General features: G+C 46.4%; 1 protein-coding gene across 1 annotated transcript in view; it reads right to left on the reverse strand.

The window, feature by feature from the left end:
* Nucleotides 1-1145: 1145 nt before the first annotated feature.
* Nucleotides 1146-18964, reverse strand: part of REXO1 (RNA exonuclease 1 homolog) — a 75349-nt gene continuing 57530 nt past the window's right edge. Inside the window, exons 12-16 of the mRNA XM_065422072.1 lie at nucleotides 8091-8201; nucleotides 7101-7216; nucleotides 6083-6221; nucleotides 2652-2772; nucleotides 1146-1234 (exon numbers count right to left, since the gene is read on the reverse strand). Coding sequence (XP_065278144.1) covers nucleotides 1146-1234; nucleotides 2652-2772; nucleotides 6083-6221; nucleotides 7101-7216; nucleotides 8091-8201 — 576 coding nt within the window. The remainder of the gene's footprint in view (nucleotides 1235-2651; nucleotides 2773-6082; nucleotides 6222-7100; nucleotides 7217-8090; nucleotides 8202-18964) is intronic.

The raw sequence follows: 18964 nt of genomic DNA on the forward strand, positions 1-18964 counted from the left end.
GCAACCCTTGAGCCTTGCTTCTGATCAACACAATGGAGATGCTCTGGCAGCTGAAGGGGTGACCCTGGAGGGAGCCAACTCCTGCCATCCTGCAGTCACCCAGAGGATGCAATGAGGAGCGCTTGCTGGATGCCACAACCTAGCCAGCCAGAGTGTAAGTCAGCCCCTATCACCCCACCTGTCCCTCCCCAACAAGTTAATAAGTCTAAGTTCCTCCTGTCCTTGACAGCTGTAAGTTGCTCTATGGCTTCACAGCCTTCCTCACAGTCCTGTCCACCTTCCTGCTGTATCACTGAAACGGACTGCAGCAGCAGGTGGTGATGGCAGCCTAACGGTGCATGGAGCATAAGACACTTCTGGCTTCTTCACCTGTTGCCACCCAGGATCTACGGAGCCCTGCACTTGTTCAGAAGGATCTGGGCACAGCAAGAGAGAGTCTGGAGAAAGTCATCCCCATCCCGCCTCCTCCTCTTCTACCCAGTGTGGCTGTTTCTATTCACTGCGTTTCAAGGGCATGCCATACTCCCTTGCAGTGGCTTCTTGCTACGATCCCTTCTGGGCGACCCAATTCTCTCCCCACCAGCCTGTCTGCAACTCACATGCCAGCTACCAAACGTTTCCTGTTTCACACCCTTCTTACCCAACTTTTCTGTCTGTTTCCCACTGTCCAGCCACTGGGGGCAGCGGTTTGCTTCAGAAGACAGAGGCAGAGGCTGTGCCACCCTTCAAATCTAAATCAGAAATAAAAGAGAGTGGTCTACCTTTAGCTTCATAGAAAAGATCATTTCAGATGTATCCAACGTGCCTCTGAACGCTTCTCCTAGAGAATAAAGAGCCTCTTTCTGGCTGAACTACTCAAAGCAGCCTTGCCATGCCTACAAGGCAACTACCGCATCACAGAGCATCTCTCTGGTGGAATCAAGAGGATCTCAGAGCCACTACCCGGCCACGTGACCATTGCCAGATGAGAGCCTGTACCCTGTAGCTGTGCCAGCAGCAGTCTCTACGTTCCATAGATACCAGCAAGTGCATAGGGGCTCTGGAGGATGGCATGCTGCTGGGTACAGGTGAGCAGTGTTACGCTGAGTATTTATTGCACTGCTTCAAAGAGGCAGAGGAGGAACAGGAGAGAGAACGAGCACAAGTCATCGTTTCACTTTAGCATCTTCTTTGATTTTCCAGATCATCAGCTCCATGCAAGCGCTGGCGTCCTCGCTGGAGTCATGACCTTCCACTGGGAACGAGAGACACAAGTGCCACAGTTAGCCACAGCGGGACAGAAGGGACAGGCGTCCTAGGCCCGGCTCCTGGGCACAGATTCTAGAGTACATTAGGGGTCCAGGTTCTATTAGAAGGTGGGGGGATTAACTCAGAGACACTTAATTGGGAGCTAGTGGCCTCAAAATCCCCTGCAGTTACATCATAAGCATTGCTCTAGTTGCACGGGGGGGGGAGGGGGAGAGAGATTCCATGGTTCAAACAGAGAAACAAAGTTGTCGAGTGACAGCTGTTCTACGCTGAGCGTAGCCCATCCTTGGAGCACCTCGTTTCAGAGGGAGGCCTCAGGACGGTCTCCTGGGGGAGTCCAGAGCAAAACGCAGCAGAGACAGTTACACTCTTCAAGGGAAACTCTGAGCTGACAGATGCCAGCGGGAATTTCACACACCCGAGAGCAGGGCAGAAGTACCAGGGGGGGTTATGCGGCTCACGCAGCTGAATTCCCCTGACATCTCAGAACCACCATCAGCTCGCTAGACCCCTCCGCACAAGGAGAAGGCAACCGCTGACACTTGCCTTACAGAAACTGGATGTGGGGCCGGCAGACGCCTCAGAGGAGGAGCGCGCCCTGGAGCCTGCACCCGCCCCATGAGAATGGCCTGACTTCGGCACCAGAACAAGGCTCAGATTGAGGCATTCTGAGCCTGACCAAAGCGGAGGGGTGGAAAGGGTGGTTTAGGACCTGATCTCGCCCCTGGCTCCTCAATTCTCCCCTGCCTGAAAGATCAAGAGAGAGCTCTGAAAAACGTCCTACTGCTCCGCCCTGCAAGGTTATTTATGCAGTGCTGAAAACATACAGAGTGCTTGACAACAGCCAGGCCTGAGAGCAAGATCCCTGCTCAAAGGAATTTAGTCTAGAGGCCCCGACGGCTCCCGTGCAGTTAGACAGACACGTGAACACGACTCACTAGCAGGCTTGCTACGTGGGCTTTCAGGAGAGGCGCTGCTGTGCTTTAGTCAGTAGGCTGGTCTCAGCGTGAATGGGGACATGACTTGCAGCTTCGAGACAGGGGAACGAAGAGGAAGGTGGCTCAGGAGACGTGGGATCGAGTCCCAGCCCTGCTATAGACTGCCACTGGCCTTGGGCAGGTCACTTACTCTCTGTGCCTCGTTTCCCATCTGCAATGCAGGGACAATAACGTTTCCTTCCTCCCACCCTTTGTATCGTCTTGTAAGAGTGAAAGGTGTTTGGGGCAAGGACTGTCTGACTAGGAGTTTGCACTGCACCCAGCACAGTGAGGCCCCAATCTCAGCTTGGTGGGGCACACGTGGTGGTAAGGGCAGAAGGGGAGAGAGGAGTGGAGGACCTCGCAGTGTAGGTGGAATTAGATGGGAAAGCAGTGTTCCCGTTTCCCCCGTCTCTGAAGTCTCACCATTGTCCTGGATGATGCGCTTGAGGTAGTCGGCCATCAGCGTCCGGAGTGCTCGTTTGTAAGGCAAACCCAGCCGGTGGGGAAAGACAACTGCAGTATCCACCACTGTGTTATGGATAAGCTGGGGGGGAGGGGAGAAAAACAGGGTGGTTTGTTTTCCCTCCTCGAAGCAGTCAATGCATTAACTGAGATTAACCACACCCCAGGTAAGACCTTGATCGTCCTCAGGTACCACCTCCACAACACTCCCACCAAACCAGTTCCACAGGCGGCTCTGCCTGAGCTGAACCGAAGGTCCTGAACAGCACCTTCTGCCAGCCCGGCCAAGGCACTACCTCCTCTCCACGGGCAAAGCTGCTTCTATCCAAGTCTCAACTCAGCCATTAAAACTCCTCCAAGCAACAGGGCAGCTCGTCCTTTTCACAGCTTGTTACACAGTCAGAGCAGCTCCTGGAGAGGGGTCCTTTGAAACAGAATGAGCTGTGCTTTGGACCATACTTGGATTTAACCCATTACCCACCACACCTCTGCACAAGCAGACTCTTGCCTCTTTTAGAGACAGGTCCATTGGTTTCTAAGCTGGGGCTGGGGCTTTGGAAGGGAATCACTTATGAGAGTTTTAAATTAGCTTGAATGGTTCTGTTCCTGCTCTATCTGCAGGTGGATTTAAAGAGGGCTGGATAATCTGATCGCGTGTGTTGTTTGTAGTTAATGTAGGATGAGACAGGGTGAGCAGATCCTATGGGCAGGGCACAAGCAAATCACTGCAGAGGCCGGGAAGGAATTTCCTGCCACTCACGTACATAACAGGGGCGGAGAGTTCACTTGCCTCTAGTATCAAGCATTGGCCAAAGCTGGAGTCAGGATAATGGCTAGATCAGGGGTCGGCCACCTTTCAGAAGTGGTGTGCCGAGTCTTCATTTATTCACTCTGATTTAAGGTTTCATGTGCCAGTCATACATTTTAACGTTTTTAGAAGGTCTCTTTCTATAAGTCTATAATATAGAACTAAACTATTGTTGTATGTAAAGTAAATAAGGTTTTTAAAACATTTAAGAAGCTTCATTTAAAATTTAATTAAAATGCAGAGCCCCCCGGACCGGTGGCCAGGACCCGGGCAGTGTGACTGCCACTGAAAATCAGCTCGCGTGCCGCGTTCGGCACACGTGCCATAGGTTGCCTACCCCTGGGCTAGATAGTGGGGTGAGTGCCTCAATCCAGCATGACAGAGCCCATGTGCTTTTTTAAGCATGTGCTTAAATCTGTTGGAGAGCTAACACGTTCATTCTCTGTGCTGGCCAGAGGAGTGTTTAACAGGGGCTATGAAGAAGCCAGGGTGAGAGAGAGGTTAAGTATCATACGGACAGTATAGCCCTGAGACTGAGGTTAATTTGTCCGTCTGGCCAGCGAGGGCGACTCCTGGAGGGCTCTCTTCTTTAGGTTTCTGATTCACGACGCAGGATGAAGTGAACAGGCCTTTGACTCTCCAGCCGCCCGTCTGCCCCTTATTTTGTCTAGGCACTTGCTAATGTTGCGTGACAACTTGCAACTTCCTCGTTAAGCGTTTCATAGCTGAGCTATGGAAATGCTTTAGAACAGCTGCAGTTTAATGGAAACAACCTGCCGCGCTCTTTGAAGTGTAAAACTGCCAAACATGATGGATAATCTCCTCTCTGGCACAGTCAAGTCTGGCATTAGCCCAAGCAGAATAATTACTTATGTAGATCAGGGAGACGGAGGAAAGGGGCTAATACAGCTTTAAATATAAAACTGAAATGCTATTGCTATGTGAAGCTTGCTGTGGCCATGACTGGGATGTCTTCTTTACTGCCAGAGCCTTTAGAGATTATGACTTTGCATGGCACTGCCTGTAAAGCTTTGCTAGATTGCCTTTGGGTTCGTTCTCTTGGCAGTTTCTGTGATGCTAAGAGAAAATAATGACTTTAAGAGGCCAACACAGTCATCTTGTGCTGATGAGACCGTAAATGATTTTTTTATTGTGATTACTGATACTTTGAGATCCTGGGAAGGAGGGTGGTATAGAAAGGCAAAGAGCTTACAGGCACGAATGCAGTAAACTTCCCAACACCCCCGTGAGTTAGTAACTATTACCCCTTTATCAAATAGGGCTACATGGATAAAGGATGGTCTTGTGATTTGTGGGCTTGAACCAAGTGCCAATCTGCCAGACTTCCCCTGACCTTGGAGGAGTCACTTCGTCTCTCTGTGTTTCCATTTCTGTACAGTGGGGCAATGGCCCTGCCCTGCCACACAGGGGAGTGGTGAGGATGAAAGACTGAGGAGCTCAGATCATAGAATCATAGAATATCTGGGTTGGAAGGGACCTCAGGAGGTATCTAGTCCAACCCCCTGCTCAAAGCAGGACCAATCCCCAACTAAATCATCCCAGCCAGAGCTTTGTCAAGCCTGACCTTAAAAACCTCTAAGGAAGGAGATTCCACCACCTCCCTAAGTAACCCATTCTAGATGCTACGGTGATGAAGGCCAGAGAAGCACCTTAGGGCTTGTCTATACTCAAAATGCTACAGCAGCACTGCTGCGCCGATACTGTCTATCCGTCGGCATAGGCAACCCACCTCCCTGAGAGGCAGCAGCTCGGCTGACAGGAGAATTCTTCCATCAACCTAGCCCTGTCTACACTGGGGGTAGGGAAGTTTAACTACACTATTCAGGGTGCGGATTTTTCACACCCCTGAGTGACATAGTTAAGCCAACTTAATTTGCTAGCATAGACCTGGCCCCAGATAGACAGAACGGTTAAAATGATTTGATCAGGGTTACACAGTAAGACAGTGGCAAACCTGGGGCTAGAATCCAGGAGTTCTAGTAGCCAGTCCTCTCCCTCCCGCCCAAAACTCTTACAAAATTAAATAATTTATGTGAACGCAGTCTTGGTTTCAGGAGACAGTTTGACAGGCCAGCCCTCCTCTGGGGTGGTTCCATGACAAGCCTCCAGGGGTAAAAGAGGGGTTTCTCTTTCCACGGCTCATCCAATCCCTGACCGCACTGCTGAGCGCATCAACAAGGGAACAATCTGGGCCACTGGGGATGGTGTTTCTCCTTTCTAATGATGCCTGTCAGCTTAGAGCTCACTCAGGGGCTTAATGGCATACAACCAATCCCCTCCAGCCTCTAACCATTACACCACACTCCACAGCTGCCTCATGGATAGCTCACAGTCTCACAAAGCAACCCCATTCAGTCAGACAGAGCTAGAAGGTATCCTTTGGTACAGATCACTAGTGACTTGAACACTGCTTGTGCCCCTGCTCAACCGATCTGGCAGCCTCCAATGGCTCAGACAAGGCTCTACTGTGATCTTCTTGCTTTCATGAAGGCAAACTCTTTCTGTAATGGTGAAACGGTAAACACAGATTAAAGGAAAGGAAGGAGAGGACAGGGTTTGTTACCTTTAGTGCAAATAAATCACTTTCCAAGCTGTGTCCTATCAAAATCGTGTCTGCGCTGAACATGTTTAATAGAACAGCTTGCACGTCTCGCAGGGTGATGCTTGCGTTCTCCAGGTCCTCCTCCGTCACACCTGAAAACCTGCAGTGCGACAGCAACAGAGGGACTTCTCCTTAGTGGGGCTGAACCTTCCACGCCCTAGCAACACCCACACATTTGAGGCAATGAAAACTTCCCATTCTCAAAGTTCTCAAGAAGCTTCCAGCCAAGTGATTCAGACCATTGAGACTTGGCGCACGACATGGTGACAGAGGCACCTGCCCCCATTACTGAAACGGCTCTTGTTTAAGACTGCAGTTCTGGTGCAGAGGTCCTGGTCTTTGTGGTAATTGTGATTCACGTCTGAGACGCTTGCAGTGGCAGCTCCTTTGCCCTCAGGGCCTTGTGACTTGGCCCACGTGATCACTGGGCCACTCGGGTTTGGTGCATCCGCCCCCCCCCCCCCCCACCTAGAAGGAGATGGGCAGGCGGATGCACCAAACTTGAGTAACGTTGTGACCTCATGGGCCAGGTGCAGCCCCACAGGACAGGAGCTGCTGCGGCAGGGTGAGCTCACTCTCCACACCCTTGCAGGACCCCTGTTCCTCCGCTTTCCAAGAGACATGCATAGCAAGTAAGTGGCTGGGCTTGAGGGGAAGTCTTCATGCCCTCCGTATGAGAGGACAAGCAGCCACGAATGAGCTTTGCCATTTCAAATTCTAATCATAAGCCACACGCTGCAGAGGCAGCGAACTCAGCTGCTGGGGAGGAATGGCTGGAGGGGACTTGAGAAATGCCTTGTCATCACTTCTCGAGCCAGCTACAGATGGTGCTGACAGGCTAAGGGAGAGAAGCCATGCCGAGAGATCATTGTTGGGCTGCTGAAGTCATTTATTATTCAAAACTCTCCCCAGAAAGCCGAGTCAAAAGCCTTTTTAATGGCTCTGGCCATACTCCATCCAAGGGAGGGGTTGCTCTTACCTGGTGTTGTAGTCCACCACTTTGTTGTCAGGTTTGACAAAGGTGTCATAGACCACTTTCAGGTCAGAGTTGATCACGGTTACTCTCGTCAGCTCCAGTCCTTGCTTGGTGTAACACTGTCAACCCCAAACAAGCAAAGAGAGCTGGTCTTAGCATGGTGTTTGCAGTCCAGGTCTTGGTATTTATGTGCCACCCCATTCATGTTAGCACTAGCGTCTCCTGAATTACGACAGTTATGCTGCTGCATGGCTGGCTGGCATACATTGGCTAACACGGCTATTTTTCAAAAGAAATTTATCATCTTAAGTATGAACAGCAGCTGATCAATTAAAAATACATCTCCCACTAACCCCCAGAATGTGCTGTGGCATCATACAGCCAGATAATCACACGGTCTGCCAAAGGAAAAAAAGAAGAGTCTTATTTGATGCTAAATATGGCAGGTGAAGGAGAAGTAACTAGGAGTTGTATATGTATACCACAGCATGGCCTAGAGACAGGCAGGTCTACAGTACGTGATCTCTGGAGCACAGCATCAGGGGAGAAACAGTTATTCATACAGCAAGGTAACCTTCTGGTATAAATATTAATAAGAGTTCCACAAAGAGGATATCTACAATTTATAATCCACTTTTTAAAATAATTTGATATGCAGTGATCTCTTAATAAACCGTATCAAAAGGATGCTTAAAAGCACTGGATTAGATCGTTCTGATCAGTTACATCCTGAGCCCTGGCTCTTATTGCAAATGGATTAGAATGTACTGTTCCCACTGCTGATGGATAAGACTCCCACTCAGAGAGTAACTGTTGAACAACATGCAGCATCCCAAGTGCGGCTTTTATGCTTCTGGGAGACTGACAAGCGGAAACAGATCTCTACAGGAGAGCACTGCAGAGAGCTGCCCTGTTCCACCCTAAGCTTCCCACCGGCCCTATTTCATGTGTGTGTTCCCCTTCCAGTTAGGATTTCTGCTCCCGGATACCCACCATTTCACAGTCTAAAGCATAGATCCCTGGATAGCCATTGGTAGTAGGCAGCTTCTCAAAAGTTTTCACAAAACCCTCCAGGTTCTCCTTCCGGCCATCTTGGACATGTTGCTTTAAAAAGAAATCCACACACACTTGTAAGACAAAAGCAAGTTCCTGAAATCCCATCACAAGCCAGACACAAAACTCAGAACTAACTTTCCAACAGATCAAATCTCAGATTCAAATTTCTTTACATTTCCAACAATTACAAATGAAGAATAGGATTGGCTGGCAAAAGGTTCCAATCGAGCAGGTACCCTGTAGAAAGGCAGCAATTACACAACAGCCAGCGATTATACAATTGTACAGGAAAATGTTTCATAAAGCAACAAGCGACCAGCTTGGCTTAACAGTGAAATCCCTGCTGATCTTAAACACAAAAAAGAAGCTTACAAGAAGTGGAAGATTGGACAAATGACCAGGGAGGAGTATACAAATATTGCTCAGGCATACAGGAGTGAAATCAGGAAGGCCAAATCACACTTGGAGTTGCAGCTAGCAAGAGATGTTAAGTGTAACAAGAAGGGTTTCTTCAGGTATGTTAGCAACAAGAAGGTGGTCAGGGAAAGTGTGGGCCCCTTACTGAATGGGGGAGGCAACCTAGTTACAGAGAATGTGGAAAAAGCTAATGTACTCAATGCCTCCTTTTTTTTTTTGGCCTTTGTCTTCACGAACAAGGTCAGCTCCCAGACTACTCCACTGGGCAGCACAGTATGGGGAGGAGGTGACCAGCCCTCTGTGGAGAAAGAAGAGGTTCAAGACTATTTAGAAAAGCTGGACGAACACAAGTCCATGGGGCCGGATGCACTGCATCCGAGGGTGCTGGGGGAGTTGGCTGATGTGATTGCAGAGCCATTGGCCATTATCTTTGAAAACTCATGGCGATCAGGGGAGGTCCCGGATGACTGGAAAAAGGCTAATGTAGTGCCCATCTTTAAAAAAGGGAAGAAGGAGGATCCGGGGAACTACAGGACCGTCAGCCTCACTTCAGTCCCTGGAAAAATCATGGAGCAGGTCCTCATTTTGAAGCACTTAGAGGAGAAAAAGTGATCAGGAACAGTCAGCATGGATTCACCAAGGGCAAGTCATGCCTGACTAACCTAATTGCCTTCTATGATGAGATAACTGGCTCTGTGGATGAGGGGAAAGCAGTGGACGTGTTATTCCTTGACTTCAGCAAAGCTTTTGATACGGTCTCCCACAGTATTCTTGCCAGCAAGTTAAAGAAGTATGGACTGGATGAATGGACTATAAGGTGGATAGAAAGCTGGCTAGATCGTCGGGCTCAACGGGTAGTGATCAATGGCTCCATGTCTAGTTGGCAGCCGGTTTCAAGTGGAGTGCCCCAAGGGTCGGTCCTGGGGCCGGTTTTGTTTAATATCTTTATTAATGATCTGGAGGATGGTGTGGACTGCACTCTCAGCAAGTTTGCAGATGACACTAAACTGGGAGGCGTGGTAGATACACTGGAGGGTAGGAATCGGATACAAAGGGACCTAGACAAATTAGAGGATTGGGCCAAAAAAACCTGATGAGGTTCAACAAGGACAAGTGCAGAGTCCTGCACTTAGGACGGAAGAATCCCATGCACTGTTACGGACTAGGGACCAAGTGGCTAGGAAGCAGAACAGAACCTAGGGGTTACAGTGGACGAGAAGCTGGATATGAGTCAACAGTGTGTCCTTGTTGCCAAGAAGGCTAACGGCATTTTGGGCTGTATAAGTAGGGGCATTGCCAGCAGAACGAGGGACGTGATCATTCCCCTCTATTCAGCACTGGTGAGGCCTCATCTGGAGTACTGTGTCCAGTTTTGGGCCCCACACTACAAGAAGGATGTGGAAAAATTGGAAAGAATCCAGCGGAGGGCAACAAAAATGATTAGGGGGCTGGAGCACATGACTTATGAGGAGAGGCTGAGGGAACTGGGATTGTTTAGTCTGCAGAAAAGAAGAATGAGGGGGGATTTGATAGCTGCTTTCAACTACCTGAAAGGGGTTCCAAATAGGATGAGCTTGGCTGTTCTCAGTGGTGGGGGAGGTTTAGGTTGGATATTAGGAAAAACTATTTCACTAGGAAGGTGGTGAAGCACTGGAATGGGTTACCTAGGGAGATGGGTTACCTAGGGAGCTAACAGGGAGTTTCGCAAGGGAGTTCTCCAGGTGAAGGAGGAGCTAATACAGCATCTGTGGGGTAAGTGACTGTCTGTAGTGTGTGTTTGTTTGTGTTTGGGGGTTACTTGCTGTGTGCTGAGCTTGTGTTTGTTTGTTTGGTTGTTTGAGGGACCGTGTGCTCTGGCTGGCAGTTGGAGGCAGGTTTGAAAGCTCGAAGCCTCTGGTAATTGGCTGAGCCTTACTCAGTGGGCGGGGCATTCACTCAGGCCAGGGCTTTATAAAGCCGCGCACAAGCGACCAGGGGCTGCTAACAGGGAGTTTCGCAAGGGAGTTTAGAAGGGGAGTGGGAAGGGAGTGGGAGTCCCTCGCCAGCCGTAACCCCATCCCCGTGGCCCCCCCCTAAAACCTATAAACCAAACCACATTCCAAAACTTCCTTCTGTAAACCACCCTTTCACTAACTAGGATACAATGCAGGCAGAAGCCCAGCAGCAGAGTGGGGGCTATCCAGTTTATTGCACCGACTGTTGCATGTATGATTACCTGCCCTGTGGGCGGGTGGCGTATGTGTGCAGTCGGTGCAAGGAGCTCCTGGCCCTCAGAGACCATGTACGGACTTTGGAGGCCAGGGTGGCGGAACTGGAGGAGCTGAGAGAGGCAGAGAGGTATGTTGATGAGGCTTTCCGGGACACTGTAGAATTGTCCCACCTCCGCTTAGACAGCACCTGTGCTGTTAAGGAGGAAGAAGGGCCCAGGGAAGTAGAGCAGTCAATGGGAGCAGAGGGAAACTTTCCCGTAGTTGGGACCCTCCTTCCAGATGGTTCTGGGGTTGCCTCTCGCACTGAGGTTGCCTCTCCGGGGGAGGGAACTCCAGTTTCTAGGAAAAGGCAGGTGTTAGTAATGGGAGATTCGATTATTAGAAATGTAGATAGCTGGGTCTGTGATGACCGGGAGAACCGTATGGTGACTTGCCTGCCTGGTGCGAAGGTTGCGGATCTCTCGAGGCATCTAGATAGACTTATGTGTAGTGCTGGGGAGGAGCCGGTGGTCGTGGTACATGTAGGTACCAATGACATAGGGAAGGGTAGGAGAGATGTCCTGGAAGCCAAATTTAGGCTGCTAGGGAAGAGACTGAAATCCAGGACCTCTATGGTGGCATTTTCAGAAATGCTCCCAGTTCCACGCGCAGGGCCAGGTAGGCAGGCAGAGCTTCAGAGTCTCAATGCGTGGATGAGACGATGGTGTAGAGAGGAGGGGTTCACGTTCATTAGGAACTGGGGAAACTTCTGGGATGGGAGGAGCCTATACAGGAGAGATGGGCTCCACCTAAACCAAAGTGGAACCAGACTGCTGGCACTAAACATTAAAAAGGTTGTAGAGCAGTTTTTAAACTAGGAGATGGGGGAAAGCCGACTGCTGCAGAGGAGCGTGTGGATCGGACACAGACTTCCCTTAGGGGAGAGTCTGATGATAGAGAATCTCCAGGTTATAGTCAGGAGCAGAGGACTGAAAAGTATAATGTAAGGGCCGGATCAGATGATAAACAGCCACATAAAAAAGAATCTGGCACATCAGAAAAAGACAGGCTAATAAACAGGGACAAGTTTTTAAAGTGCTTGTACACAAATGCCAGAAGTCTAAATAATAAGATGGGTGAACTAGAGTGCCTTGTGATAAAGGAGGATATAGATATAATAGGCATCACAGAAACCTGGTGGACTGAGAGCAATCAATGGGACACAATCATTCCGGGGTACAAAATATATCGGAAGGACAGAACAGGCCGTGCAGGGGGAGGAGTGGCACTATATGTTAAAGAAAGTGTAGATTCAAATGAAGTAAAAATCTTAAGCGAATCCACAGGTTCCATAGAGTCTCTATGGATAGAAATTTCATGCTCTAGTAAAAATATAACATTAGGGATCTATTATCGACCACCTGACCAGGACAGTAATAGTGATGATGAAATGCTAAGGGAAATTAGAGAGGCTATCAAAATTAAGAACCCAATAATAGTGGGGGATTTCAATTATCCCCATATTGACTGGGAACATTTCACTTCAGGACGAAATGCAGAGATAAAATTTCTCGATACTTTAAATGACTGCTTCATGGAGCAGCTAGTACGGGAACCCACAAGGGGAGAGGCGACTCTAGATTTAATCCTGAGTGGAGCGCAGGAGCTGGTCCAAGAGGTAACTATAGTGGGACCGCTTGGAAATAGTGACCATAATACAATAGCATTCAACATCCCTGTGGTGGGAAGAACACCTCAACTGCCCAACACTGTGGCCTTTAATTTCAAAAGGGGGAACTATACAAAAATGAGGGGGTTAGTTAGACAAAAGTTAAAAGGTTCAGTGACTAAAGTGAAATCCCTGCAAGTTGCGTGGGCCCTTTTTAAAGACACCATAATAGAGGCTCAACTTCAATGTATACCCCAAATTAAGAAAAACAGTAAAAGAACTAAAAAAGAGCCACCGTGGCTTAACAACCATGTAAAAGAAGCAGTGAGAGATAAAAAGACTTCCTTTAAAAAGTGGAAGTCAAATCCTAGTGAGGCAAATAGAAAGGAGCACAAACACTGCCAACTTAAGTGCAAGAGTGTAATAAGAAAAGCCAAAGAGGAGTTTGAAGAACGGCTAGCCAAAAACTCCAAAGGTAATAACAAAATGTTTTTTAAGTACATCAGAAGCAGGAAGCCTGCTAAACAACCAGTGGGGCCCCTTGACGATGAAAATACAAAAGGAGCGCTTAAAGATGATAAAGTCATTGCGGAGAAACTAAATGGATTCTTTGCTTCAGTCTTCACGGCTGAGGATGTTAGGGAGATTCCCAAACCTGAGCTGGCTTTTGTAGGTGACAAATCTGAGGAACTGTCACAGATTGAAGTATCACTAGAGGAGGTTTTGGAATTAATTGATAAACTCAACATTAACAAGTCACCGGGACCAGATGGCATTCACCCAAGAGTTCTGAAAGAACTCAAATGTGAAGTTGCGGAACTATTAACTAAGGTTTGTAACCTGTCCTTTAAATCGGCTTCGGTACCCAATGACTGGAAGTTAGCTAATGTAACGCCAATATTTAAAAAGGGCTCTAGGGGTGATCCCGGCAATTACAGACCGGTAAGTCTAACGTCGGTACCGGGCAAATTAGTTGAAACAATAGTAAAGAACAAAATTGTCAGACACATAGAAAAACATAAACTCTTGAGCAATAGTCAACATGGTTTCTGTAAAGGGAAATCGTGTCTTACTAATCTATTAGAGTTCTTTGAAGGGGTCAACAAACATGTGGACAAGGGGGATCCGGTGGACATAGTGTACTTAGATTTCCAGAAAGCCTTTGACAAGGTCCCTCACCAAAGGCTCTTACGTAAATTAAGCTGTCATGGGATAAAAGGGAAGGTCCTTTCATGGATTGAGAACTGGTTAAAGGACAGGGAACAAAGGGTAGGAATTAATGGTAAATTCTCAGAATGGAGAGGGGTAACTAGTGGTGTTCCCCAAGGGTCAGTCCTAGGACCTATCCTATTCAATTTATTCATAAATGATCTGGAGAAAGGGGTAAACAGTGAGGTGGCAAAGTTTGCAGATGATACTAAACTACTCAAGATAGTTAAGACCAAAGCAGATTGTGAAGAACTTCAAAAAGATCTCACAAAACTAAGTGATTGGGCAACAAAATGGCAAATGAAATTTAATGTGGATAAATGTAAAGTAATGCACATTGGAAAAAATAACCCCAACTATACATACAACATGATGGGGGCTAATTTAGCTACAACGAGTCAGGAAAAAGATCTTGGCGTCATCGTGGATAGTTCTCTAAAGATGTCCACGCAGTGTGCAGAGGCGGTCAAAAAAGCAAACAGGATGTTAGGAATCATTAAAAAGGGGATAGAGAATAAGACTGAGAATATATTATTGCCCTTATATAAATCCATGGTTCGTCCACATCTCGAATACTGTGTACAGATGTGGTCTCCTCACCTCAAAAAAGATATTCTAGCACTAGAAAAGGTTCAGAAACGAGCAACTAAAATGATTAAGGGTTTAGAGAGGGTCCCATATGAGGAAAGATTAAAGAGGCTAGGACTCTTCAGTTTGGAAAAGAGAAGACTAAGGGGGGACATGATAGAGGTATATAAAATCATGAGTGATGTTGAGAAAGTGGATAAGGAAAAGTTATTTACTTATTCCCATAATACAAGAACTAGGGGTCACCAAAAGAAATTAATAGGCAGCAGGTTTAAAACAAATAAAAGGAAGTTCTTCTTCACGCAGCGCACAGTCAACTTGTGGAACTCCTTACCTGAGGAGGTTGTGAAGGCTAGGACTATAACAATGTTTAAAAGGGGACTGGATAAATTCATGGTGGCTAAGTCCATAAATGGCTATTAGCCAGGATGGGTAAGAATGGTGTCCCTAGCCTCTGTTCGTCAGAGGATGGAGATGGATGGCAGGAGAGAGATCACTTGATCATTGCCTGTTAGGTTCACTCCCTCTGGGGCACCTGGCATTGGCCACTGTCGGTAGACAGATACTGGGCTAGATGGACCTTTGGTCTGACCCAGTACGGCCTTTCTTATGTTCTTATGTTCTTATGGTGGAATCTCCTTCCTTAGAGGTTTTTAAGGTCAGGCTTGAGAAAGCCCTGGCTGGGATGCTTTAGTTGGGGATTGGTCCTGCTTTGAGCAGGGGGTTGGACTAGATGACCTCCTGAGGTCCCTTCCAACCCTGATGTTCTATGATTCTATGAACAATTAGTGCTGTTATACTACAGCAAATACACAAAGCTGAAGGCATGGGGGCAGCAACAGCCTGGAAAAATGCAGGTATTCTGCAGTCTCACGCCACATGGTGATCCACTGCGTCTGATAACTTTACCACTGAGCAGAGAAAGAACTGACAGGAAGGGGATTGCAAACCTGGTCATGTACAACCAGAATCTCACATCCACATGGATCTAGAAGTTCAAGCATCACATCCGTTGCTCACGTTTGAGAGACAAGTTACCCATTCGGGAACAGGTATTAAATGAGGAGGAAACTCTAATAAATAACATTTGCTCTTTCTACTTAAAGAAAAAAAAATTATGCAGGGAAATTCCATAGTGAGCGTCTCATACTGAACCACTCCAGCTTCAGGCTCATTAGATCATCCCTAGAATCCCTTCAATGGCATCATATCCCTATCTTGTATGGCTACCTAGTCTCTATCTTCTTGATTTAAAGCTATGCATAACATATAAAGAGCCAATGAGAGGAGCATTCCAGGTATAAGGGAGTACAAGAAAATCAAAATACTGTGCTCAGTCAGTGCAAATAAGTTACCTTACTTCAAAACCAGGCCATGCAGACAAACGCACAGAAACACTGACCACATGAAAAGCAAAGAGCTACTGCCTTCCATTTATCTTCTGGGCCTAAAGAGCAAATTTCCAAAGTGTTAAATTATTGTCCCATTATAAAGCAATAACCTTATTCTGAACTAAAGCTCTAAGATCAAGGAGTTTTAGCCCAGAATACAGTTATTACTGAGTTAGCAGGAAACACCCTCCCTCAAATTATATTGACATGAACATAAGAACAGCCAGGGTCAGACCAAAGGTCCATCTAGCCCAGTATCCTGTCTTCCGACAGTGGCAAATGCCAGGTGCCCCAGAGGGAATGAACGGAACAGGAAATCACCAAGTGATCCATCCCCTGTCGCCCATTCCCAGCTTCTAGCAAACAGAGGCTAAGGACACTATCCCTGCCCATCCTGGCTAATAGTCATTGATGGACCTATCCTCCAGGAACTTATCTAGTTCTTTTTTGAACCCTGTTATAGTCTTGGCCTTCACAACATCCTCTGGCAAGGAGTTCCACAGGTTGACTGTGCGTTGTGTGAAAAAATACTTCCTTTTGTTTGAACCTGCTGCCTGTTAATTTCATTTGGTGATCCCTAGTTCTTGTGTTATGAGAAGGAGTAAATAACACTTCCTTATTTACTTTCTCCACACCAGTCATGATTTTATAAACCTCTATCATATCCCCCCTTAGTCGTCTCTTTTCCAAGATGAAAAGTCCCAGTCTTATTAATCTCTCCTCATACGGAAGCTGTTCCATACCCTTAATCATTTTTGTCGCCCTTTTCTGAACCTTTTCCAATTCCAATATATCTTTTTGAGATGGGGCGACCACATCTGCACGCAGTATTCAAGATGTGGGCATACCATGGATTTATATAGAGGCAATATGATATTTTCTGTCTTGTTATCTATCCCTTTCTTAATGATTCTCAACATTCTGTTCACTTTTTTGACTGTCGCTGCACATTGAGAGGATGTTTTCAGAGAACTACCCACAATGACTCCAAGATCTCTTTCTTGAGTGCGAACAGCTAATTTAGACCCCATCATTTTATACGAATAGTTGGGATTATCGTTTCCAATGTGCATTACTTTGCATTTATCAACATTGAATTTCATCTGCCATTTTGTTGCCCAGTCACCCAGTTTTGTGAGATCCTTTTGTAGCTCTTCACAGTCTGCCTGGGACTTAACTATCTTGAGTAGTTTTGTATCATCTGCAAGCAAATTTTGCCACCTCACTTTTTAACCCTTTTTCCATATTTATGAATATGTTGAATAGGACTGGTCCAAGTACAGACCCCTGGGGGACACCATTATTTACCTCTCTCCATTCTGAAAACTGATCATTTATTCCTACCCTTTGTTTCCTATCTTTTAACCAGTTACCAATCCATGAGAAGACCTTCCTTCTTATCCCATGACAGCTTACTTTGCTTAAGAGCCTTTGGTGAAGAACCTCGTCAAAGGCTTTCTGAAAATCTAAGTACACTATATCCACTGGATCCCCCTTGTCCACATGCTTGTTGACCCCCTCAAAGAATTGGTGAGGCATAATTTCCCTTTACAAAAACCATGTTGACTCTTCCCCAACAATTTATGTTCATCTATGTGTCTGACAATTTTGTTCTTTACTATAGTTTCAACCAGTTTGCCCGGTACGGAAGTCAGGCTTACCGGCCTGTAATTGCCGAAATCACCTCTGGAGCCCTTTTTAAAAATTGGCGTCACATTAGCTATCCTTCAGTCATTTGGAACAGAAGCTGATTTAAATGATAGGTTAACAAACTACAGTTAGTAGTTCTGCAATTTCACATCTGAGTTCCTTCAGAACTCTTGGGTGATACCATCTTGTCCTGGTGACTTATTACTGTTTAGTTTATCAATTTGTTCCAAAACCACCTCTAATGACACCTCAATCTGGGACAGTTCCTCTAATTTGTCACCTAAAAAGAATGGCCCAGGTTTGGGAATCTCCCTCACATCCTCAGCCGTGAAGACCGATGCAAAGCATTCATTTAACTTCTCTGCAATGGCCTTATCGTCCTTGAGTGCTCCTTTAGCATCTCGATCATCCAGTGGCCCCACTGGTTGTTTAGCAGTCCTGCCTGCTTCTGATGTACTTACAAAAATGTTTGCTACTACTTTTTGAGTCTTTGGCTAACTGTTCTTCAAATTCTTTTTTGGCCTTCCTAATTATATTTTTACACTTTATTTGCCAGAGTCTATGCTCCTTTCTATTTTCCTCATTAGGATTTAACTTCCACTTTTTAAAGGATGCCTTTTTGTCTCTCACTGCTTCTTTTACTTTGTTGTTTAGCCACAATGGCACTTTTTTGGTTCTCTTACTATGTTTTTTAAATTGGGGGATACATTTAAGTTGAACCTCTATTATGCTGTCTTTAAAAAGTTTCCATGCAGCTTGCAGGGATTTCACTTTTGGCGCTGCACCTTTTAATGTCTATTTAACTAACTTCCTCATTTTTGTGTAGTCCCCCTTTCTGAAATTAAATACTACAGTGTCGGGCTGCTGTGGAGTTTTCCCCGCCACAGAGATGCCAACTTTAATTATATTATGTTCACTATTACCAAGTTGTCGAGCTATATTCACCCCTTGGACCAGATCCTGTGCTGCACTTAGGACTAAATCAAGAATTGCCTCTCCTCTTGTGGGTTCCAGGACTAGCTGCTCCAAGACCAGTCATTTAAGTTGTCAAGAAACTTTATCTCTGCATCCTGTCCTGAGGTGACATGTATCCAGTCAATATGGGGAGTTTTTATTTTTATAGCCTCTCTAATCTCCCTGAGCATTTCACAGTCACTATCACCATCCTGGTCAGGTGGTCGGTAATATATCCCTACTGCTATATTCTTATTATTAGAGCATGGAATTATTATCCATAGGGATTCTATGGTACAGTTTGGCTTCATTTAAGATTTTTATTTTGATTCTATGCTTTCTTTCACAAATAGTGCCACTCCCCCACCAGCACAACCTGTTCTGTTCTTCTGATATACTTTGTACCCTGGTATTACTGTGTCCCACTGATTATCCTCATTCCACCAAGTTTCTGTGATGCCTAGTATATCGATATCCTCATTTAATACGAGGCACTCTAGTTCACCCATCTTATCTAGGCTTCTAGCATTGGTATATAAGCACTTTAAAAACTTGTCACTTTTTAGCTGTCTGCCATTACATGATGTAATTGAATGGGCCTCTTTTTTATTTGACTGTTTCTCATCAGATCCTACCCATTTTATCATTTTCCATCCTCTCCTTCTTACTAGGACATAGAGAATCTCCATTAATATATCCTCCCCTAAAGGATGCCTCTGTCTGAACCATGTGCTCCTCCTGTCC

Source organism: Emys orbicularis, chromosome 24, assembly GCF_028017835.1.
Source record: "Emys orbicularis isolate rEmyOrb1 chromosome 24, rEmyOrb1.hap1, whole genome shotgun sequence".
Taxonomy (NCBI): Eukaryota; Metazoa; Chordata; order Testudines; family Emydidae; genus Emys; species Emys orbicularis.